Genomic DNA, 26,105 nt, shown 5'->3' with positions numbered 1-26,105 from the left:
GACGTGCTTTGCTCAGTGGCACCTTGGCCGTTCAGAAGTTGAACTGGCACCTTCCGATAACGGGTCCGCTTCCTTACCCGCTAGGCCACCACTACCCCATAAAAGGGATTTTATATCTCCACCTAAAGAGATCAACTGGACCGAAATTCTGAAAAACATTTAATGCTAGCTATAATGATAGGAATTTTAAATAAAAGTCTTCAATTAATCAATAAATCAAGGGTGGTCATGTCACTGATTAAAATGCATTGATTTTGTAAAAACATGTGGCAGCAAGAATTTTTGTGAAATTATGTGACTAAGACTGACAGTTACACAGTCCCCAGTGTGACAATGTCCTTGTGCATTTTTCTTTGTCACCTTCTGTGTTTCTCTTCTATTGTTCGACTGTTGCTTGGGTAGCTATTTCACAATCACACTCCAGAGGCAGACGTCAACACTGACAGGAGTGAAATGTGCAAAATGTCACAAAGGAGCTAAATTCACCTGACAGCCCCTAAGTGAGAGTGGAATTAAAAACGCAAATGACTTACTAATTATAATGGATAGCACCGGTGGTCCAGTGTATTAGATTTTGACTATATTAATTTAAATTAGGTCTCTGTCTCTCTGGTTCAATCTGGGTTAGGCATGTGTAGTTCCACTGGTTCTACAATGTCTATCAAATTAACGTTTAAAAATAAGAATAGATGAAAGTAAATGGACTAAATAAGTAAAAACAAGCATTCATCTGTTTCTTCTGTTTAATTTTGGTCAAATGCTTGCTTGTTTAGAACTGTTTTTTTTTTGTATACTTCAAGGACCTCTATGAAGGGTTATTTTTCTCTTCACATGAAAGTTAATAAGTTATACTGTGATAATCTTAAAGTGCATGACGGGACAGTGGTTAATTGTATAATCATTTCTTATTGCAATTTCCCCCATGCTTTCTAAAGCATATCAATTTTGTTAATACCATGTAATTAAAATATGTCACTGCACTACAAGACGCAGGCTATATTAATGACCATTAAAATTGTTTTAATTAAATACCCAATTATGGCGGAGCTTCAGCCATGAGAATTGACATTTAAATGAGCTTTGTTTAAATTGCTTTCAGTATTTTTTCATCTGAAAGTCATGAAGTCAATAAATCACAGGGCTCCAGCAGAAGGTGTTAGAACTCCATTAGCTACTAAGACACCTGTCAATCAAAAAGGCCTGAACATTACCTTTCGGACGAGGTTAATTTTGTAGAAAATGAGCAAATACGCACAGATAACTCCTGCAGTAGAATAGAAAACAAAGAACACATGAACCGCTATAGAGTCAGTGTCAGCGGAAAAAAAATCTAAATAAAAAATTAATTATTCTGATCTGCGTGAAAAGCGGAGCACGGACGTGGCGCGCGCCTCCCGTCTGGCTCCGCCCCTCCGGACGCGTGAACGCGCGGCGCGCGCGCGCGCGCCCAGGTTATTATGACGGGGGACCGAGACCCTCCTTTCGCCGCCGACGCGTTCCTCGCACGGTCGAAACCGGCAAAGTTTTTTCTCCTTTTACTTTCAACTTGTTTGCCGCTTCGCCGCCGCTTTTGTAAATGAACGTGGCCATGTCGGCTGCTCCGATGCCGCCCGCACCCCCGTTCTCGCACCCAGCGGCCAGCGCCTCTCCAGCCTCCCCTCCGGCGGGACAGAGCCTCCTCCGCTCGGACCCCGGCCTCCCCGGCAGCGGCAAGCCCGTGTACTCCAGCCCCTCGCCAGTGGACAGCACGCCGCAGAACAACGAGTGCAAAGTGGCGGAGGTCCGGGGGGCGAAGCTCGCCTCGTTCACCGTGGGCGGCGTGGAGCTGCTCTGCCTGCCGCAGGCGTTCGACCTGTTCCTGAAGCACCTGGTCGGGGGGCTGCACACCGTCTACACCAAACTCAAGCGCCTGGACATAATCCCGGTGGTCTGCAACGTGGAGCAGGTGCGGATCCTGCGCGGCCTGGGGGCGATCCAGCCCGGGGTGAACCGCTGCAAGCTCATCTCCAGGAGGGACTTCGAGCTGCTCTACAGCGACTGCACCAGCGCCAGGTGGGCTCACCCAACTTCCGTAAAAAAAAAAAAGTTCACGTTTAACAGGCTTTAACAGTAAAAGAAAGTGAAAGTGAAGTTATTGTCATCGTGATACACAGCAGCACAGCACACGGTGCACATAGTGAAATGTGTCCTCTGCTTTTAACCATCACCCTTGGTGAGCAGTGGGTGCGGTGTGTGGGGACGGTGCTTTGCTCAGTGGCTCCTTGGCGGGTCGGGATTCGAACCGGAAAACTTCTGATTATGGGGCAACTTCCTTAACCGCTAGGTCACCACTGCCCAAATAAAGTGTTCAAGCCTGGAAGTGAACAGGTCCAGTCATGCGACATCAGTGTTGTTAACACATTCCGGGCCGTTTACTCGGGACACAGTAACCCTGCAGTCAAACTGCATCACGTAATTTTTTTCTATTAACCAACGAGCCAGATATGCAAATACTACACCCTGTCAGCAAAGTATTCTAATAGTGCATTGCATACACACACAACACACACAGGCTCACTCTCTACCCCAGGGGGTTTGCTTAGTACTGGATGGGAATATTGAAGTGACACCAGCGTCCACTGTATTTTGGGTTTGGTGACACTGTTGCCTGGCTATGGCCCTTGCGATGAAGGACGAACAAGATGCTGATCCCTTCTGACACGGGCCACAGGCACCAGTTAACGTCTGCTGATTGGCCCGGGCTTGTTCAAGCTCTGTCATCTAGCTGTGTCTAATATAGTCACGAAATGAAATTGATTCTGTATAATGAATTAATTTTTGCCCAAAGGAGTAGTTTAAAAGGGTGCATTTCCCCTTCACACTGAATTATGGCCTAATCACATTACTCCACTGCTCTTCCCGCACTAATTATGAAAACATAACTGCACGAGCATGTTTGGAAGTCAGTATCAGTCCATGTTCATAATAGTATGCTAAAAGCCAATCTGTCCCCTCCTGCAATGTGCAGATTGCCTAATTAGGATTGATTTGCTGAAGGGTGCTTGGGAATCAGGATGGATCTGTGTCTAAATGAGCAGAAAATTGAAAACAACCGGGCATAAAGGATCTTGGTGGTTTAATTACTGTTGTTCCTTGGTGTTGTGGTGTTTCAAGAGCACGAACAAGCAGCGTGGCAGGAGATACCTTCTGGGGGGGATTCCAGGTATGAGATGGCATGCAGTTTTAAGGGTAGTGCGGATGGTAGGCAAACCACCACAAGTTACACCTTATAGACCTTTCTTCATGAAAGGCCATCCTTCAGATGAAATGCAACAATAATTATTTTGTGTGTGTGTGTATATATATATATATATATATATTTTTTTTTTTACACACACACATGTATATAGACAATATTTATATATATCATTTTCTTTGGGTATATTTTTCAATATCATTATCTTTTGGTATAATAAGAGTCAGATGTAGGTATAAGTAGGGTCTTAAATGATGAGGGCCTGTATTACAACCTGTCACTGATGTGACCTTTCTCAGCATGCTCTCCCAGTTAAGAGGAGCAGAGGGACGAGCACTGGATCAAGAAAGCAGCTCCAGAGGCTTTCTGCTGAGATCTGGCCCGCAGGAACTGACTGATTGGCTCGTATAAGCGCTGACATTTCCATGAGAGGGTTTTGTCGCTTGTCCTGTCTTACATTTACATTTGCACTAAAAGGAGACTTGAGTCTTCATGTCACCTGCTTCTCAGAACTATCTGTGAATAATAATAATAATTATATATGGCAGGTCGCAGTATAACTATTGTGATCATGCATACAAAGACTTTCTTTCCAGTCCCATAACATGTTGCATACCTGAATGTTTCTCAAAATATATCTGAAAAAGTCATATGTTATTATTATATCCCAGTAGATAATAAATGTTTGAAAAAGGTTGTCTTATATCATTTATTGAATGTAACAAATGCACCTACATATTATATCTTTATTTAAATATATTCCAGATTATTCCCCATTTACTACCATTGTGTGCCTGAGCAAGACACTTATCCCTGAGTGTCTCCAGGGGGACTGTCTCCTTAACTACTGATTGTAAGTCACTTTGCATAAGGGTGTCTGATAAATGCCATGCATGTAAATGTAAATAACAAAACAAACAGAGACTACATTACATACACAGTCTTCCATAGTAGTTTGAAAATGCAGGATTTGACACCACTGTTTTTATGAATGACGGCAAATTGACATCAAGGTGGGGGCGTTTTCCGGCCCCAAACCACTGTTGTCGTATGAATGAACGGCTCGGAATTTACAGCCACTCTGGTTAAACGTGGTCCTAATCTGCTGCTGCTTGGTGTTGTTCTCAGTGTGTCTTCCTGCAGTTTGTTGCTCATTGCTCGTAAGGGGGGAGACTGGTCAGTTTGGTCATTGTCCACCATTTGAAATTAAAAAAAAAAAAAAAGTGTTTTGAGGACAGGCAGCAGAAGGTCTGCAGAACAACCGGAAGCTGAGCTGGTATCGAGCAGAGGATAGAGGATGTCCATTTTATGTGGACATTTTAATTAAAGTATGAGGTCACAAGAGGTCATGCACTGAAACACAGACACACATAAACTCACAAGTGCAACCATATACAAAAATTCTTGATTATTTGTATATATTTTGTAATGTTCTTCATTATTTGTATGTCCCACCTTTGCTCCTCTCTGGCTGATGAGTTTTCCATTAAAAGGATTTTTCATTAATTCCACCTCAGGGCGCCTCGGTATGAGAAACCTGTGTGTGTCTGTGAGTGTGTGCTGCCCACAGATGGACTGGATTAGACTTTGGTTGAGAATCATATTCGTGTTTTGTGATAAAAATGTTATACCTGACATTGCAGTCAACTGAATTTGGTTTTGAATGCATTGCTTCTGTAAAGTCAGTAGAGGATTAAGCGTTCTCGCTGCACCCATTATTCATACGTTAGACATTGAGGTGAGCTGGTTCTGTCAAGGAGGATAAATTGCACTGTAGTTTGTATTCATATCCGTGTGAGATGTGAAGCATACACAGAGTGTCATACATGCATGCATGTATGTACAGTATGATCAATACATTTTACTGCATAATTCAAAATCTTTCAAATAAACAGTAAAAGAAAAGTTTTTATACAAACATATAAACAAATACTGAGTCCCTTGATAAGTATGTCCCATATCTGCTGTTTCAAAGAACAAGACAAGCTGGTGATTTATATGCTGTTGAAAAATATCTATTTTGGTTTTAAGCCTTCACTGCATGAAGGACACCAGGACAAATATTCGTACCAGGAACTCTAAACGACCCACATAAAAAGGCATCATGCTATAGATTATGTCCTACATAGATGAGAAAGTCACACAGTTTATGTCTCATAAAAATAGAATGTGTAACTTTTGTGTCCTACATAAATCATTGCATAGGATTGTGCAAGAATAAAACAGGGCAAATAAATCAACATCTTGTGTGACCAATGGCTGCAGTTTTCATTATAATCTGTGAATTTGTGTGAAGAGATGGGCTTGTGTACTAGCCTGATGTGGAGGTTCCTGCTTTCATTTGTGATATTTCTAATACAAAGTGTTTATACAGAGATATAGCTAAATTTAGCCATCAAAATTCTGCTTCTTAATACTTTCTTTTAAATGCACAATGGAGGAAGTGAACATTAAGATAAAGGTATGACTACTGGACTTCTGGCTTCATAGGAAGAACAATCCACTTATTCAGGTTACAAAATAGATAAACCCCGTAATCTCTGTATGTCCCTGGTGTCTTTGTTGTGGAATAAAATATTTGTGTCCCTCCCCCAGATACTGCTATCATCTGTCACATCCCCATTGGTTAGAACTATAATGAGGGTCAATAATAACAGCGAATTAAACAGGAGCGTGAACTTTGAAAGGTGGAAATAGGTTTATCAAATTAACCTTTTAACATCAACCTGATATGAGATGGAGTGTCTATTAATAGTTGATCTGGGTGACCTCTGGCATGCCAGCATTTTTTCTGGGCCTATCAGCCTCCCTTTCTCTCATGCCCGTTACAACAAAGTTATTTCTTTATGAGGACATGGGGTAGAAACATATGCCTGAACATATGACACACACACACACACAGACATGCAGTGTGATATTCCAAAATAAAGCTGTATCTCTTTCGTCTGTTTCCCTGTCAGTTTTAAAAAGACCAAACAATTTATAGAGACAGACATAGAGAAGTACTGTGGTGTCACTGTGTTTACCTGAATAGGAGACTGAACTGTAGCTACTACAAGGCGAGTAGCTACGTGTGTGTATGTATATTTTCATGCAGAAGTGTCCAGATAAATCCCATCTACATCTACAAGTGTGTCCTCTGTTCTCTAGGGCGTCTGTTTGTGTTAAAGCTGCACTGGAATCAGCCATTTAACCACGCAGTGTCCTGCGGTGTTGAGCTGTCAGGAATACAAACTATTTTTTTTAGCCACCGGAGCCCACGGGAAGCCTCTGTATTATCCCTGATTCTAAATGGGAAGAGACGGTGCGTGCATGCAAAAGAACGAGCATGACTGGAGCACTGAACGTTGTTGTGTGTATGCGTGTGTGCGTAAAAGGTTCCAGGCCTTTCATTCATCGGGAAAGTATAAACAGGGCATGATTTTGGCCTGAGTTTTATTGCACATGACTGGTGGAGGGTTCTATTAGGCTGTGCACTGAAGGCCCTTCCTGTTTAAGTTCAGCACAGAGGATGTTTGTTCCTCTCTTTCCGTGGCCTGAAGTGGAAGTCCGATATTGCTTTTATCAGTCTGCTCTGAGCAGATCAGATCCCAACACTTTGTTATCCCGGTGTCTGTAATAGCTTCCATTGGTACAGAAACATGAAGAAATACTGCAAACTTGGTTATGCTGTTGAGGGTGTAGAAGTCATCATCTTGAGTGTTTGTTATGTGCAGCTATAATTACAAACCTTTTAAAATGTGTAGAGAAATAGATTTGTTTGTTCAAAATAACCCTTTAAATTATAAGGAATTCCTGACGTGATTGTATTTCCGCAGCCATGAGCTTTTGATTATTCATGTAAAGGTTGTTCCCTCTCAGGCTGGAGGGTAGAGGTTTCATGTCCTTACCTTTCTCGCTGAGCGGCATGTTGGTCAGGCAGTACGATGTTCACTGTGTTGGTTATCATCATGTAAGGAGTGAATATTAAATCAAGAATAAATCATGTTCTCTTTCTTTTCTTTTTCAATCAAAATGTAATTGAATCCCAATTTAATGTTTTCTGTTGATGTTACTGAAATCTTGAATTCAACTGTATATAACATATGAGGAATAAATTTGATAAAAGGAATAAGTGTTTTTGGGGACCTGCTTTGTGACATTAACCTTAGTAAAAGGGCTGTAGAAATGCAAATGCTCTGAATCTGTTCAATTTAAAACTGCTGTGTGTGTGTGTGTGTGTGTGTGTGTGTGTGTGTGTGTGTGTGTGTGTGTATAACCAGATCTGTGTTTACAAATCATTTTTAGAGATTTGTGTGTTAAATGACCCCAAACATTTTCTAATGATATGCCTGTAAAATGCCTTTTTATTTGATGACACTAGTAAATTGAAGTTATTAAATTGAAATTATATATGTGCTATTTTTAGGGTGCACTTTATTTATTCTGCATGATTATATGGCATGTGGTTATACTAGCAAAATTTGTTCAATTTTTTCTTGACTCATCAGACTCATGCACAGGATCCAATCTCCACTTCTGGGTTTTATTGGTTTCAGAGGGTGATGTGGAGAATTAATCTGGACACAAATGAGGCTGATGCCAACCGGATGGGCAGAATAAACCTGATTTCAGCCAAATGGGGGAGTAATTGAGAAGTGCAGGTAGATGCTGGACAGGCCTGTCAGTGGATTGTGGGAGAATTGGATTAATCAGAGAAGTTTGACAGCTCTGCTCACTCTCTGCCCTGCTCCCCCTGCTCGCTCTTTCTCCCTTTTTTCTCCTTTTTCTCCTTTGTTGCTGGGCAGTGGGCAGCCCGTGGGGATCGGTGGCCCCTTCATAGCCTGGTAATTGATGAATTGTGTGCAGTATGCAAATGAGAATCCATAAATCTTATGAATGACAGCTTAATTTATGTGAGCCTTAATGAATGCAGGATTAGATTTTAATTAAATGTCCAGAAAAGCACAGTGAGTTGCATCTCTACCTCCCTCTCTCTCACCCTCTCCTTCTCTCTTTCTGTCTCTCTCTATCCCTCCCCCCTTTCCATCTTTTGCAAATACTAGCATCTCACTTTATGAAGTCAGCAAGATAATGTTTCCTGAGTGATTTAAACAGATAAGGTCTGCTCCATTTTGCTAAGCAAATAGAAGATAAACTAAAATCTCATCGGCTAATCTCTCCCTGGATTTCGTGGCGCTCGCCATTTTCATTTCTATAGACGTGGATGAACCTTCTTCATCTGATATCCTCTGCTTCACTTTAATTAAAATAAGGTCCAGCAGGAATTACAGAAATAACTTTTGCTTTATTAGGCACACTACCTGACTGTACAATCTTTTCTCTTATTATTTGCAGAGCTAAATATGTTACACTAATGGCACATTTTTAAAACATTCATAATGGCACAATTAGTTTGAAGTGGGGATGTTTATGTAAATCTACAGTACATCCTGCACATGAAAGATAATTTCCTTTACCCGGTCCTTCTTCAATTTCATTGTTCCTATTTCATCCAACACTCTCTTCTGCATATTTCTGGGTGTGGCACCAATCAATCAGCATATCTGAAATTTCCATAACTTGTTCTTTATGCCCTATGTATTCTTACTCTCTATAAGAAAAAAAAGGAAAATGTGACAAACCTTCAGCCATTTAAAAAAGGTCATTCCTCAAAATGAAACCACAATTTTGTCTGTACGTTTATTCTCGAAAGAACACAGATAAAGGGAAACTGAAAAATGACGGGTCTTTAAAGGCCAAGTGATGGTGAGTGGTGACTGATTCAGACAGCTTTTTTTCTTCTTCAGTAATAAAGCTTTAACATGCTGCTGTGGGCATTTGTAATATTTTAACAAAATTTCACTCCAGAAGTCTTGCATGAACCCACATCTGCAGGATTGTGATTGTGATTGTCTTTAGTCTACATCTTAAACTACATCCTTTTTTTGCCCTGAGCAAAGCCACACACCTTGTCTAGTACGTGCTCTAATTACCAGTGGCGATCCGAGAGAGTAAAATGGTTTTAAAAAATGAGCAGGAACTGTTAAACTATGCTGCTTATGTTGCAGTACTGTGCTTGTCAGTGGCGTTGTGTTTCTTTGAAGCTCCATAAAGGTCGTGATATTTATAATGGACACAGAGTCACGCTGTGTTCTTTATATGCAGCTCCAGGCCTGGCAGGCCTCCGAAGAGGAGCCAGAGCGTCTCCTCACCCGAGTCGGGCAGCCAACACATGCTGCCCAAGTCCATCTCCAGCCTCATGACACCAGGACTCATCCCACACACAGGTGAGGGCTCGCAGCTCCCACATGGACTGGTAAAGCTCATTCATACTTGGTTGTTTTATAAGACTTTTCATCTAAGGAGAGCAATAAAATGTAATGATGAAAGCTGGCATCTGTTTTTTAGAGCCAGACATCCGGTCCTCTGCTTTGCTCTAGGCTCTTTTCACCACATTTTCACTTCACCTTTACCCATGATTTTGTAGGACTAGGTACGTGCAATTTGTTCTCACTTTTCATGTCTGAAGTTCTTGTCTGAATCTGTGAAGAACGATTCACACACACACCCACACAATACGCTTTGTGTCATCTGAGGGAGAGGTCACGATACCAGTGACAGCAGGGGAGATGAGATCTCTAAGGCCGTTTGAGAGATGAAGTGCAGAAATGAGTATAGAAGTGGGAGAGGCGGAAAGAACTCTTTGATATTGCCCTCCTCAGTAGCTGAGGGCAGCACTGGGGCTGCGGCTTTCATGCTGTTGATTTAGTATAAAGTGTGTGGAGAGCGATGAAATGCAAACCAAGCAGTCACTTTGCCAAATGGCTATGACTGAATGTTTCTTCTGCCATTTGTGTGAACTTGGAAGTGCTGCAGAAGTAAAGATTAAGTTCAGAGTCACTTCTTCAAAGGCCTCTGCTCCATGGTCTTGTCCCAGTGTGGCGATGTGGGACTAATCTGTCTGTAATTAAATTAGGATGCTGTTTATGTGTTGTGAAGTCCATTTCCAGCTAGTCTGGGCACAGATATGACTCAGGTGCTGCACAGACTGAAGGCACCACAGTACAAAACAAAACCTATCTGTATGCCTTAAATCCAGGGTAAGTCCTACATTCAGAGACAAAATAGGGAAACAATTGTCAATTTGTTGTGTTGCATGTTTCCACCTTTGAATGCACCTTTTTCATGTTGAATATAAAATTCAGTATTACTATATGTTGCGCCGGGGCCATGGGTTAACTTTGTCTCGTCACACTTTGCACATATGTAAAACTGTTGAGGACAATAAAGGAACCTTGAAACCAGGACTGCGAAGTTATACTCAATTGATTATGATTTATCATTTAATTCAGCTGATTGATTGATTGATCTCTGTGATCAGCTTTGGTTGATCAGCTGTGATCAGCTTTTCAACATAAAAATGGCTTAAATTAGCATTTTTTTGCGTGTGTGTATTTACATTACTTTTAAATAAAGATTGGCTGAAAATGGTGCCGAGGAGGGCAGCAATAGACATCATCGGCATCGTCGTCGGTGTCATTGTCTTCCTCCGCTTGTCCGGGTCCGGGTCGGGGGGCAGCATCCCAAGTAGGGAGTCCCAGCCACCTCTACCAGCTCCTCCGGCAGGACCCCAAGAGATTCCCAGACCAGACTGGAGCTATAATTTCTCTAGCGTGTCCTGGGTCGACCCGGGGGTTTCCTGCCGGCAAGGCCTGCCGAAACACCACCCGAGGGAGGCGTCCTGGAGGCATCCTGACCATATGCCCAAATCACCTCAACTGGCTCCTTTTGATGTGGAGGAGCAGCAGTTCTACTCTGAGTCCCTCCAGAGTGTCCGAGCTCATCACCCTATCTCTAAGGCCACCCTACGGAGGAAACTCATTTTGGCCGCTTGTGTCCGCGATCTCGTTCTTTTAGTCATTACCCAAAGCTCATGACCATTGGGATGTAGATTGACTGGTAAATTGAGACCCTTGCTTTCTGGCTCAACTCCCTCTTCACCACGACAGATCGGTTTTCAATGTCCGCATCACGCTGCCCCAATCCGCCTGTCGATCTCCTGATCCTTTCTTCTCTCACTTGTGAACAAGAGCCCGAGATACTTAAACTCCTCCACTTGAGGCAGGACCTCTCTCCCAACCCGGAGTTGGCAAGCCACCCTTTTCTGGTTGAGAACCATGTTCTCAGATTTGGAGGTGCTGATCATCCATCATCTCAGCTGCTTCACATTCGGCTGCGAACCTCCCCAGCAAGAGCTGAAGGTCATAGACTGATGAAGCAGAGACGAGATTCTCCTGCCACCAAACTCGACACCCTCCACACCACGGCTGCGGCAAGAAACTCTGTCCATACAGGTTATGAACAGAACCATTGACAAAGGGCAGCCCTGGCGGAGTCCAAACCTGACCAGGAACAGGTCTGACTTACTGCCGACTATGCGGACCAAGCTCATGCTCCTCTGGTACAGGGACTGATTATTGTTGGGGACATGGTCACAAGCCTTCTCCAATTCCACAAAACAATTGTGGATTGGTTGGGCAAACTCCCATACCCCCTCAATCACCCTAGCAAGGGTAAAGAGCTGGTCAACAATTCCACGGCCAGGACACAAACCACATTGCTCCTCCTCAATCTGAGATTCAACTATCGAGTACCTTGGAGTAGACCTTTCCAGGGAGGCTGAGGAGTGTGATTTCCCTATACCCTCTGGTTCCCCTTCTTAAAAACGGGGACAACCATCCCAGTCTGCCACTCCACTGGAACTGCCCCCGATGTCCATGCAATGTTGCAGAGACGTGTCAACCATGACAGCCCTACAACATCCATAGCCATGAGATACCCAGGACAGATCTCATCCACCTTTGGGGCTCCGCTGTGTATCTGTTCGACTACCTCAGCAACTTCAGTCCCTGAGATTGGACAATCCTTACCCAGGTATCCCAGCCCTGGTTCCTCCTCGGAATGCGCATCGCTGGGATTGAGGAGCTCCTCAAAATATTCCTTCCACTGCCCAACTATAGCCCCAGTTGACGTCAGCAGCTCCCCATCCCCACTGTAAACAGTGTGAGTGAGTTGCTGCCCACCTCTCCTGAGGTGTTGGATGGTTTGCCAGAACCATCCTTTCTCTTTCTCCATGGCCTCACCAAACTCTTCCCACAACCGAGATTTTGCCACTGCTGCACCCTGCTTGGCCGTCCGGTACCTGTCTGCTGCTTCTGGAGACCCACAGACTAGCCATGTAGGCCTCCTTCTTCAGTGTGACAGCTCCCCTAACCTCTGGTGTCCACCAGCGAGGACGAGGGTTACCGCCACGACTGGCACTAGCCACCTTGCGACCACAGCTAGCAACAGTCGCCTCAACAATCCCAGAGTGGAACAAGGTCCATTCAGATTCAATGTCCCCTACTGCTCTCGGGACACAGTCAAAGGTCTGCCAGAGGTGGGAATTGAAGACCATCTTGACAGGTTCTTCTGCCAGGCTTTCCCAGCAGACCCTCACTATACATTTGGGTCTTCCAGGTCTACGTGGCATCTTCCCCTGCCACCTGATGCAGCAGTGGCCTCATGGGTAAGGAAGCAGGCCTGTAAATGGAAGGTTGCCGGTTCGAATCCAGAGTCCCCACACACTGCTCAGATCTGGCAGGCAGTTCCTCCCAGTCACGCACCTCCAGATCATGCTGTCATTGCCCACGTGAGCATTGAAGTCCCCCAGCAATGGAATCCCCAGTCGGAGCACTATCTAACGCTTGTCACACGGACTCCGAAAAGGGTGAGTACTCTGAGTTATTGGCACATAAGCGCAAACAACATTCAGGACCCTTTCCCCGACCCAAAGGTGCAGGGAAGCTACCTCTTGTCCCAAGGGGTAAACCCCAACAAACAGGCTGAGTGTCTTGAGGATAACAAAAAGCCAACCCCAGCCCTCTGCCTCTCACCTGGAGCAAAGGAGAGTGTCTAACCTCTCTCAAGGACTTGGGTTCCAGAGCCAATGCTATGTGTCGAGGTGAGTCCGACTACATTTAGCCGGTACCGCTCAACCTCTTCCACAAGCTCCAGCTCTTTCCTCGCCAGAGAGGTGATGTTCCATGTCCCAATAGCCAGTTTTCTTGTCTGGGGATCGGACCACCAAAGCTCCCGTCTCGGTCTGCCACACGATCCATATTGCACCTGACCCTTTAAGTTCCTCCTGCGGGTGGTGGGTCCACAGTTGGATGAGCCCATGTATCCAGATTGGGCTGGGCCCAGCTGGGTCCCATCGGCGAAAGCCCGGCCACCAGGCACTTGCTCACGGGCCGCAGACCTGGCTCCAGGGTGGGACCCTGTTAACCCTCCGGGCCGGGTACTTGGATTCTTTGTTTCTCCTTCCAAGAAAGATCGTCTGAACCATTCGTTGTCTCACCCTTTACCTAAGACAAATCTGTCATGGAAGACCCTGCCAGGGGCACCAAGTGCCCCAGACAACATAGCTCCTAGGATCATTAGGGCTCTCAAACTCCTCCACCATGATAGGTTCAAGGAGGAGGACAGCAATAGTCATGGTTTTACATGTTAATCAACTGTTTATTATCTTTGCGGTCTATTATGATAAAGATCCATGAAAAATATTTATCGTTTGTTATGGTAAAGTAGATCATGATCAATGTCTTTGCAATATCATGCAGCTCTATTTGAAACTTTATCAGACTCAGTATATATTATGCTATCAAAACCAAATTTTAGTTATTCTTCATCCAATATTATCCAAAGTTCTAACATCTCTTTACTCATTGTTTTGACCTTTGTCCACTCAGTTAATTCTTTAATCTGTTCACTTTTTTAAAGTGACAACAACCATTTTGTTCAGTGGATCAGCTGGTGTCTGAAACATAAACAAGAAAATAATTTACAATTTCCCCCCCAAAAAACAATATTTTGTCTTTTCTCTCCCAGGTTTAACAGCAGCAACTCTTGTGGAGGCCATGAAGGCGAAAAAGATTAAGCTGGAGGCAATGAAGGGTTTTCACAACAGTGGTAACCATGGAGCAGAGTCAGAGAATGGTGTAGGTGAGACAGTCACTTCAGATCAGTGTTTTAATGTTTTAAAAATTATTTTTCTCCGGCATACTGTGCACTTTAAGACTGAAGGTACATTCGAGATCTGGGTAAAGGACAGCATGAACCCTAGTCCTGTCTCCACCGGGGGCTTGTGTAGCTCAGCTTTTTAAGTTGATTATGCGAGGACGAGCCTGTGATGTGGACGCCCATCACCCATCTGGGGTCACTGTCTCAGATCACTGAGATGGTTTTGTCTGTTAAATTACAGGATATGTGAATTTTGAGACTTACACATTGTGCTGTGTAAGCAGATGGGACCAATAAATGCATTTAAAATGGGGTCGCAACCTCAAGGGGGGGAAAAGTAAAATTAAGGCCAAGATGTCAGAAGGAAGGAGGATAATTCAGAATAAGATTTCCCAAAAATGCTAATCAGAAACTTTTTTTTTTTATCTTCAGCAATTTAGAATAACCTTGAGTGCACCACCCGGCACTGGAATACTAATTTTGATGAGACGGAGAGGTGCTGAGCACAGAATTATACCTCTGACACCCTCCCCCACTCATTTTCTTGCCGCTTCTCCTTTTGACATTTTGAACCCCCCACCGGTAATACTCTCCACTTGAGTTTAATATTTCCTTTATTAGCATGACTGTTGACCGTGTTAAAGACGGTGTGAACACTCAAAAGGTACACACACCAACACACATTCTCCTACATGTCTCTGCCTTGCATTGTTTTCTACTGTAATCATTCATAATTGTGAGTTCAAGCTTCTTCAGTATGTCTGTTTGTTCAATGCAGATCAGCACATTTAGTGGACCCATAAATATATATATATATATATATATATATATATATATATATATATATATATATATATAATTTTTTTTTTTTTTTTTTTTTTTTTTTTTTTTTTTTACATTATATGGGGCAGTGGTGGCCTACCGGTTAAGGAAGCGGCCCTGTAATCAGAAGGTTACTGGTTCGATTCCCGATCCGCCGAGGTGCCACTGAGCAAAGCACCGTCCCCACACACTGCTCCCTGGACGCTTGTCATGGCTGCCCACTGCTCACTCAGGGTGATGGGTTAAATGCAGAGGACAAATTTCACTGTGTGCATCGTGTGCTGTGCTGCTGTGTATCACATGTGACAATCACTTCACTTTAAATAAGTTACATTATATTACATTAAATAAGTTACAACTTATATTCACATAATCACCTGTAATCTTACGTTGTTGAATGTTGTAATATTGTTAAAAAAACTTCTAAAAAGTGAATAATATGTTGCTCTACTGGTCCCTTTACAGAATAGGGCCTTCTGTAACAAAGTCCTAACTGCCAGTTAAAACGTGTTTAGGACCATTTGATCTGTTAATATGTTACCTTTGTGTTTTGGGCTTTTTCTTTGCTGGTTTTTGACCACACAGCACGCTGGTTAGTATTGCTAACAGGACCCAGTGTTGTTGTCTTGGAGACACAAGTGACACTCAGGCAGGAAAAAGTCGTTTAATTATCACAGGATCTTAGCAACTCATTCCACATGCCCAGTGCATCTGTTTCATTTAACTGGGGGTGACAGGCCTTCCATTTGTTTGTGGCTTGTGGTTAAAACAAAGGCTCGCTGCCCGCAAGGGCACTTGGGTAAATTTGACAGTGGTAGGTGCAAGATTTAAAATAAGAATGCCAGCCAGTAGCGTATTGAGAGCGGAGACAATGAATGCAGACGTCATGTGCCCTGCGAGACGACGGGGGCTGTAACGAGTCCGCCGCTGCAGTTTGGCAGGCGAACTCTTTATCCCGCTCCTGGTTTCTCGCCCTCTCCTCCGCGCTCTCCAGGTGTTTTGGGGGTCCGCTATTGTCTGCCATTCTGTCCAAGTTTCCCTTTGTGTGTGGATTTACCGAGCGCTCGAGAGTCTGGCTCTGGGCCAGGCCGGTCATTAGAGGCGCTTTTGTTCCTCTTTCCTCTGCATTCTTTTTTTTTGTTTTTAGCTTATCAAATGATAAATATTTATACAGTTCTGACTTCCTCTGTGGATCATTTTCTCGATCAGAAACAGCTGCAGTGAAGGGCACAATGCATCCCATTGTTCCAGTTATACTCCATTTATATTGCACCCTATGTAAATAAAGGCTCTTGTAGTATATGATACTTCCAGCGCGCTTGTGAAGCAGGTCTGGTGGTTGTTATCAGAGTACACTTGTCATTCCCTCAGCAGCTCGCGCTAAGACCCCCCGGGAGGCAGCTGACTTGCGCCTGGCTCGGCTCCAATCATATTCAATCATGGCTTTTCAGAGATGGGGTTTTAGTGGTCCCCGATCCCTTCTGTCTGTTGTAATGTGCTTTGAAGATTGGTTATCCTCAGTGTCAGCACTTTCTCCACTCTGACTGGAGTGATGGTGAGGAGTTCAGTAGGAAGTAAAACAAAGGGTAGCAGGGCTGTGAAAGACTGGAACATGCATTTGTAGCACAAGTTTAATATATAATTCCTGATGCAAGTCCATGAATTGTCATAATTAATCATGACTTATGTTTCTTTCTCTAGTCCACTAGTTTTGATTTACCTCTTGTAAGTAATCAAATACAGTAAATAAAGACTAGTGTGAAGAAGCAACAATAGCAATGATTGACCTTTGTTATACACACACACACACACACACACACACACACACACACTATTAATAAAAACACCACATTTGCTTAAAATCCAAGCATATACGGAATTTGCCTGAAGGGAATTCACTACTTCCTTGTTCATTTGCGCTCTCTCTGTCTCTCTCTCTCTCTTTCTTTGTCTCTCTGTTTTTCCCAATTTTATTAATGACTCATGCATGAGAGGTGACTTTTTGGCATTTTCAGCTAGCTTGGCATTCTCTTCAAAAAAAGCAAGATTGTTGTGATGTCTGTGAAGACGATATCAGATCTCGTCATGTAATTTGTCATCCATTCATCTGTTTGTGACCAAAGAATGCACTGCTATTTAGAGAAAGAGAGCAAAATGTCCCGTCCCTGCTTTTAATGGTTCTTTTCAAAAGAGACTTTGAAATGTGTGTGTGTGTGTGTGTGTGTGTGTGTGTGTATGTGTATGTGTCACCACTCCACTACAGAGAACTTCGACTCTACACTGACCTCTTTATGGTGCCTGTTTTTTGTTCTCCAAGGAGTCAAGCTCTGATTATTATTTTGTAAAGGTCATTTCTGAGAAAGAGCTTTGGTGCTCTAAGCCATTCGAATAAGTCATTAAAGAAGTACCCACTGATAAAAAAAATGCCATGCTCCTCTGTAATAGAGGATTTTTTTGTAGTTTTTAAACCAAGAATTACTTTGGGTTTCCTTTTATAGCTGTGAAATTATTACTCCATGTGTTGTTGTTTTTTCTCTATTCCTCAAAAAAACTCAACAGTTTTTCACGTTATACAAAGAGTGTTTTTTCCGATCATCGTGTCTGTTTCAGGTCTGGATCTGCCATTCATGATGATGTCACATCCATTGATTCCATCTGTCACCATGGCGATGAGCCAGATCAATCACCTCAACACCGTAGTCAGCATGGCGAATGGGATGCAGGGCCAGAGCGCACCACCCAGAACAGCAGCATCAGTCATAAAGGTGTGGCAACTGTTTCAGACCATGATCTGGACTTGTTTAAAGCGGTTCTTCACATACAGTGAAATACCCATTGATAAACATTTACTTTTGAATAAAGGAGTAATTTTATTACAATGTTTGTTACGTGTAAGAAAAAAAAGAGTCGCTCTGGATAAGGGCGTCTGGTAAATGTAAATGTAAAAGAGGGACAAATTAGGCACCACATCCTGGAAGCTGTAACCTGTACAGCGATGATGCTTGCTTTATTAAGGCTGCTCTAACCTTTGACTGCAAACTTGCATAAAATATCTAGTACATCCACCACAACACAGTTTGCTTCCTACTGAGAAGTAATATATAGCTGTCATAACCATGTCTAACTCATTACATAGTTTGCTTAGTAATGCTGGTAAAGAGAAGTGTGAATTACGCTAAATGCCCTGTATATTTGATTTTATACTCTATTGAGAGCCACGAAAATGGTCTTTGTCTTTCATGTAGTGGACAGTTATGAAATGAAATTCAAATGCACTTTTTTTTAGATTAAATTTGATGGAAAAAAGGGGGTCATAGTTTGCATACAGTTAAAACTTGCTCACGAAACATGCCAAACTTACAAGTTGATAATACTTTACTAATCCTTCATAGGAACGCATCCTTGACAGCTCCTCTCCTGCCTCCTCCCTGGAAGATGGCCGCAGGCCTGGGAGTCACCTGTCTTCAAGGCAGAGCAGCAGTGTGTGCAGTTCCCCCATCCAGAGTGAGAGCTATGCTGACAGAACACGTAAGAGTCAAACAGCCCCGGTTACTGTATACCAGAGTAAACAGACTGGAGTTCAGATATCTTGTAACAAAACAAACAGTAGATATTTTGCCTGAGATTGCCTATCATTTCAACTATAAAATGAAAACATTTAATGCATCCCATCCCAGGGACCATAATCATTACAATACACCATGCATTCAAAGTATAAAGGCTTATTTAATTACATTTGTACATAACTCATAATATAATTGTTGCATTACAGATGCTCACCAGAATGGGATGTCATTGGGTCATCCCATTTTAGGACTTTCCTCAAATGTGCCTGGACCGAAGGAGGGTGACCTGGCTGCCTATGAGAGTGGACATGAGGTCAAGAGGTCAAGTACAGAAAAAGGTGAGCAAATCTACCATGCACACATCAGCATGGTCTTGTCTATGCTGTATCCCAAGTGTGTTCAGACTTGTGTGGAATGAAAGAAGAGGGGTGGAAATTTTCACATTCGCATTTTAATGAAAATGAACCATTACAGCAGGGAGGCAGTGGGTCTCAATTAGTTTGCGATTAGCACAACGTGAATTAATGAACAAGGCTTTCCTCTGGCGCTCCAGGAGGTGTCATTTTGTAATAACCTCACAGAACCCATGTTTGGTTTCTCCATTTAAACACTTTCATTATCCAAATGAGGACTTTGCAAGGGCGAGCAGTCAGCATGATTAACTCATCACAGAGACCAGAGCAACCTGTCCGAGACCAAACAGAACACAATGGTGTTTGCACTCACCCACGTACAGCAGCTGAGAAATGCCATGATCAACATCAGAGATGCAGATTTTAGGATGAAAAGTGTTGGTGGCGTGCAAACACTTAAAATGTCAAGTTTTTAATGTCACTCAAAAATCATTTTTATCTGTTCAGCCCTCTTCTGTGTTCACTTATCACAGAAAATAGAGATGCAAGTTCATGCCCCAGATGAATAACAAAAGACAGAGAAAGGGTGTTTTGTGTTGGGAAAACATGGTCAAAACTGCCAATGAGGTGTGGTTTCAGGGGCGGTAGGGTGAATAGTGCTGTGGCAGCAGAGATGGTCCCTCCAGGGCACCGCAGTTCAGCAGAATGTATCTGGCTCCTCCTGTTGAGTGGTTTGGCGCCGGCACTCTGATAATCGCAGTCAATGATGCTTTCAGGAATCCAGAGGGAGAGGTGGGGGCTATTTTGAAACACCCTGAGTGTGACATGGCCCTTTTACCCCTGGCAAGATGCGAGGATCAAAGGGTGTGGACTAAAATGCTTTGATCAGCTAAATAAATCTGGAAAAGCTACCTGTCTAAATCCAATAAGCCATTATAAGACTCTGGTGGGTGTGAGATATGAGACATTTATCCACTGAACCTGAACCCATATAGGAAAAAAACAGCCCCTTTAAATTGACTTATAATGTAATTACATGTAATTACATGAATGATGAAATAATCCCTTACACGTATTTTTCAGAGAACAATTTTCTAATTTAGAGTTTTCTACACTGTATACTGAAATACAGTTTTTTTTTTTTTTTTCTGTATGCTCTGTATTTTTTTTGTATGGCAAATATTCCAGTTTAGTGGTGATGGACTTGCCAGAGACAGATGCAGAGCCCTCAGACATATGTCTGCAACAGCGTTTTGCTAATGCTGCCTGAGTGTTTGAGGAGAAAGTCACCTCTAGACGCTCCCCTGCGGGGTGCTGATTAGCATATACAGCGATGGCTATTAGCACCACAGATTCACGCTCCCATGTCAACACAGGATATCTGACTCCGTCGGACTCCATCTGTTCACTGCATTTCACATTCACTTCGCTTCAGCACAGCAACAGTTAGTGGGTAGAAAATGTGGCCCATCGAAGTGCATAATCCTCTTCAGCGTCATGTGAACATGTAGGCCTGTTCAAATGTTGTCAAATGAGCACTCCTCTCACCCGCAGGACGCTGCGTTAATAAAGTGAAGTTAGTGAATAGCAAAGAGTGTCATCTGTGGTGCTGATAAATCCCTCACCATGAACGTTGAGATGTTTAGAAGTGCGTGGTGTAAAGATATGGCTGCAAGCCTTTGAGAGGTCTGAATTCATCTGAAATTGTTATCCCTGTGTCTCTTCTTTTTCTCTCTAGATGAGAGCTTGCTGTCCAATCCAACGTGTCGAGATGTTTATGAAAGACTTCCCCAGTCTGGACAAACATTACAGCTGGGATTTCCCTCACCTCTTATTTTCCCAGAGGGTCTGTCGTCTATGGAGACCCTCCTAACTAACATACAGGTGGGCTTGTGCCCCTCTTTCGAACTTTCACCGCTGTCTTTCACTCCTCCCACTAATGCCATCTGAATGTGTCTTCTAAAAGAGTGACCTCACACCTATTAACGTGAACGCTTCATAAACAGGGTCTGCTCAAAGTTGCCATTGACAATGCGCGGGTGCAGGAGAAACAGGCGCAGATGGAGAAGACGGAGCTGAAGATGGAGCTCTTTAAAGAACGGGAGCTTAGAGAGAGTTTGGAGAGGCAGCTGTGTGTGGAACAGAAAAGCAGAGGTACAGCAGATGTTCTCCAACGTGCGCATGTTTTGTGATGTGAATGGGATATCAGTAGTGAATCAGATTCGTGTTCAGCGGCTCATCAGTTCTGGCTTGACTCTTGTCTCTTTGAGTGATAAATAATATTATTGATGCATTTATCACACAAATGATAACTGCTAAAATAAGGAATGTGATTGGAATAACGTCTTTGAATCAAAGGTATACTGCCAAAAGTATACAACAATGTTTCTGGCAGATAATGTTGGATCGCTTGTAGAGCATATGTGTACAGGTGAGCATATTGAAAACTCCCATCACTGTACAAGTGTCTATTCTTCACAGCAATGATTCAGAAAAGGTTAAAAAAAGAAAAGAAAACAAAGAAGAAACTCCAGGAAGCACTACAATTTGAATCAAAGAGGAGAGACGAGGCCGAGCAAAGTTTGCATCAGTCCTCCACCAGTGATGCCAACAGTCCCAGAACCCCACACGGTCAGATAACGTCCTGTCTGTACATCTCTATACTCTATTGCAGCGGTTTTAAAATTCTAAACTGTATTGTAAAATCATAATAACCAGTATAACATCGTAACACATCCTGTGATCCATTCAAAGAGAATGAAATGAAAACAAATAGGTAACTTTTACATTTTTTTTTTTCCCCAGACTCATCTTCTCAGGAACATTTGAGTGACCACAGTAATGGTAGATCAGCCAGTGAGAAGACAGCACAAGGTAACATCTAGTTAACATCTACTCTAGTCAGTGAAGACACAATGACTGCTACCTTAGAATATTCCAAAGGTCTCAGACCTAAAACTAACAACAGCAGCATATTTAAATGTAAAATATTTTCAAAATGTTTATGCAAATTGAATTGAACAGACCATCAGAAATGTTTACAGAAAGGTTAATTAATTTAATCCATGAATTCTATTGAGTTGGATCATTTGGGAGGCTCTCGGGAGACCCTCCGGTTTCGCTGGTTTATTGTGTTTTTGCGGTTGCTGGCTCAGAGCCTTTCTCCATCCCCCAGTGCCTCCCTGTTGTGTTCCCTACTGGGAATGACAGACTGCTCCCATTTGGAGATTAAGTATCTAAACCTTTCAATAGGAAATTGAATGTCACTGAAATACAAAATAAAAAAGCAAAAGGGACATATAAATGGCTCCCTAATTGTCCTCGTGAAATATTTGCATGGCATAATCTGCATAATTCACACTTTGTAATTAATCATTGAGAGGCTATTGCTTCATCTTGAGAGAAGCATGTGCATGAAAATTGGACATATATTTAAATATTTTGTTTTCATATTGTGACGCCTCTCTGTTTTGTTTTTGTACAGAAGGAAAACTGTTTTTGAAGTCCAACACAATGTACTGACGAACGGAGAAGTAATGGATAAGGGAAGAGTTCGTAACCCTCACACAGATCCTCACACAAGATTCTACAGTAACAGCAGCATAGTTCCAAACAATATTTTCTAAGATGATCCTGTTTGCACTGTTTGCCATTTCATGAGCACGATGTATTAAATCCCTGCTGTTAGGAGAATAAGAGACAAGGGTCTCTATTTCAGCAAACTACGGTGTATTTTTCAAAAAATTTCACCATAATAAATCATTCTGGCACTGATGTGATTTTTAAAGTGAGTGTGTAAAGCCTTTTTTTCCACTGTAAAAACAACAAAATTGATTCGCTCACTAAATGGAAGCGGTGCCTTGTGTTTTACACTTTACCTTCAGTTGGTAAATTAGAGGCCAGTCAAGCCATGTCACCACGGCTGCCACTCTGAGTAGGCATATGCTTTTCTGCTCTCTCTTCTCTTTTTTTATACATGTAGCTATACATGTAATTTGGTGTGTAGGGGTCCAAGCACTAAACCATTTAGATTTTTTTTATTTTGATCCCTCTCATTTTTTGGCTGTAAAACACATATTTGTAAAATAAATAAATAAATAACAAACAAATAAAAATATATATATTTTCAGAATATAATTGTAATCACTAAATACATACATTGAAATCACAGATATCCAGTTTTTAATTAAAGCATTAGCTTCTATTATGGGCTTTTAAAGTTTTAAAATTCATGCAGTTTTAAAGTTTATTTTCATGCTGTGTAAGCCATACTAAATTCCATGTATAGATGAATGGAATCTGAAGAACAGACATTGACTGTAATTTCATGTGTGATATGTGAAATTTGCTTGGACCCTGATAACCACCACGTGTGCCCCCATTTGAATGTATTTGTAAATATGATCCTGTACTGTTGAAAGTATGAGATGTATTGTATGTATACATATAGTTTAGACATTTTGTGCTGTTGATCTGTTAGTGTTTTTATAGTGTATTTTATTTATTTATTTTATTCTAATTTCTTATGCACATTATCATGGGCAGAGGTGCATGCAGGCATGTTATTATCATGGTCTGGGGCTTTTATAATTGCTTTGAGGTCATAATAACGAGGCACAAAGACAACAATTACATTTCATTTTAAAACAAACCATGGGGTTGAAATTGCATTAAAAATTGCTTATTCAAGAAATAGTTTTTACACTGGGCTATAATGTCCATTAATATAATAATGCTCAGTAATAAAATGTTTATGAAGTATTCATTATTTCTCTTTTTTCCATTTTTGCTACTGAGAGGTGCATTCACTAAAAACTTAAAGTTAAGGGTTTTATTATGTGTTTTGAATGGCCCACTTACTAATTTCTATTGGTATATACTTCCCTTTACTATATCAGCAAAGTGTGTTTATTGTGGCACTGTTTGAAAATTGTGGAAGTGCAGGACTTCCTTTTCATTATCATGGCTGTAACACATTGCCTGATGCATTAAACTGTGAATCACATCATGTGCAGTTATTTGAGTTTTGTGGGAATCAGGAAGGTGTAGCTGCCTGGTCTAAAGGGAAAGGGATACTTTGAGTTGTTCTTGAGTAGTTCTTTAGTCATCAATAACCCAGTTCATTTAAAACATAAAACTGGTTGGAAATGTACTGCATCTCTAATGTGCGTATGATAATCAGTCCATGCTGTACCCCAGGCCCATGAGACATATTCCATCCATTTGTAGCTGCTGGATGGGTAACAGATGCTGTTGGAGGTTTTATAACCAAAAACATTTGTCCCGCTCTCCTTAGCAAACACACACAGTGTGACAGCTACAGAATGAACATTTATTGTATCCTGTTGCTACTCCACTTGTGCCGGTTTTATGTGGTTCTGGGTTGAAGGCGAAGAAAGCTTCTGCACTGAGGAGGCTGTGCAGGACTGTTGGGCACCTGACAGCTGGACTGGCTTATTTTGTCTCTTCCCTCCTGGGCTGGCTGACAGCTTTGTGCTCCAGCAGACTGTGGGGCGAAGATGAATGGACAATAAGTGCAGGGTAGGGAAGGAGAGGAGAAGACAGGAGCCGGCCAGCAGCCATCTGCTCATTTCTTTTTAATGGACAAAGCAAACAGTGGGAGACAAGGCCGCCGACAAATCCGGATTTTCTTCGCTGCCAAAATCATACCGCTAATTCATCTCTTGTCTTCGACGGCAGCGGCCCGTTCTCCTTCAGGCCTGGTGTTACTTTACCACGCGAAGCAGCGTGAGCTGTGATCTGCTGCACATTCATCTTAGATAATGGTGGCCATGAGACTCAGTTCTTCATTTGTAATGCTTTCTTCTGTGAGTGTTCTTCATTGTTTTTTCATTAAAATGTGTATTACATTACAAGCACAGCTGCAGCACTGCAGTTTTGAAAACTTTTTTTGCAGAAGGTCTTCAGTCTCAACTGAAACAACAATGATAAAATTTCGGATGAAACTGTCCAGAGGGTGTCCTGCACCCTTAATTTATATCTATGCTACTATATCTATGGTCAAAGCTGAGTTTTTTTCTGTCTGGAATCCAAAGTAAGCACATTCTCAGTGCAATGCCTTTAATGTGGGAAATATTTGAGCACTCTATCCTAAATGCCTTTTATTATGGCATGTTCAGGCCATTTACGCATATTAACAAGTGTGTCGGTTTTGACTGTGATTAATGCATCAGGCGCGTGCAAACACTAGAAAGCCTGTTTTCAGACGAGATAAAGGTTATGCTCAGCATAGTCACAGCCGGCTGCTCTTGGTTAGTCCAATTACGCGGTTTGCTTTTGTCAGGGTCCTCAGCTCTTTAGAAAACCCCTCAGATTCTGAGTCTGTGCAACGCCTATCAAATACCAGATGGCCGCCATGAAAACAAGATCATTTATCTCAAAGTCAGTGGTGAGGAGCAAACACGGTCTTTCTTTCGGCTGCGTACATTTTTAATGCTTTCAGCATCTGGTCATCAAAGCCATCAACTTGGTTTTAAATGAAGGAAAATCTTGTTCCCCTGACATCACCAATGGTAAGTTTGGCTCATGGAGAAATAAATCTTATATAGTATCTTATATGTTTATTGGTTTCCACTCGCAATCAAGTTTGATTTGATTCTATTCTTTTACCTCTTGTCAAGAATATTTATAGAAATTAGTCTTCATTTCTGCAGGAAAATGCAATAATGAAATCCCTATAAATATTCAGTGAACTGCAACACATTTAACCAATATGCTATCATAATTATTATCAATAACTCAGTAAACACTTTTCAAAGTTTGGGGTTTCTGGATAGAACTGATCTTGTCAAGAACAGCGACATTATGGCACCGCCGTGTGGACATAGCGGGACATTTTGAATGTAAAATGATTTCTGCAGGAGTAGCAAGTAAAAAAAAAATTTAGACGCGACATAAAAAAAAAAACAATTAATTAGAATTAATTTCCGGCAGAGGCTACAGGCTTTTCTGTCGATTCGCTGTTTAAAAAAAAACGCTTCGCTTGCGACCCCTGAGGCCACATTTCAAATCGCGAAAGTGAAGCGCGTAATTTTTGGCCCAGTGCGGTTTCCGTTCCCCGTACCC

General features: G+C 42.2%; 1 protein-coding gene across 2 annotated transcripts; it reads left to right on the top strand.

The window, feature by feature from the left end:
• Positions 1 to 1,418: 1,418 nt before the first annotated feature.
• dachc (dachshund c) lies at positions 1,419 to 23,869 on the top strand. Of its 2 annotated transcripts, XM_028980019.1 has the most exons (11): positions 1,419 to 2,052; positions 9,383 to 9,504; positions 14,147 to 14,260; positions 17,711 to 17,865; positions 18,493 to 18,628; positions 18,873 to 19,004; positions 20,758 to 20,903; positions 21,026 to 21,173; positions 21,501 to 21,650; positions 21,825 to 21,893; positions 22,504 to 23,869. In XM_028980019.1, the coding sequence occupies exons 1-11, from the start codon at positions 1,577 to 1,579 to the stop codon at positions 22,539 to 22,541; spliced, it is 1,686 nt and encodes a 561-aa protein (XP_028835852.1). In that variant the 5' UTR covers positions 1,419 to 1,576; the 3' UTR covers positions 22,542 to 23,869. The 2 variants fall into 2 exon arrangements, with proteins under 2 accessions (XP_028835852.1, XP_028835853.1); XM_028980020.1 differs by lacking the exon at positions 14,147 to 14,260.
• The last annotated feature ends 2,236 nt before the right edge of the window (positions 23,870 to 26,105 follow it).

Source organism: Denticeps clupeoides, chromosome 5 (genome assembly GCF_900700375.1).
Source record: "Denticeps clupeoides chromosome 5, fDenClu1.1, whole genome shotgun sequence".
Classification (NCBI taxonomy): Eukaryota; Metazoa; Chordata; class Actinopteri; order Clupeiformes; family Denticipitidae; genus Denticeps; species Denticeps clupeoides.
This window is presented reverse-complemented; position numbering and strand designations above follow the sequence as displayed.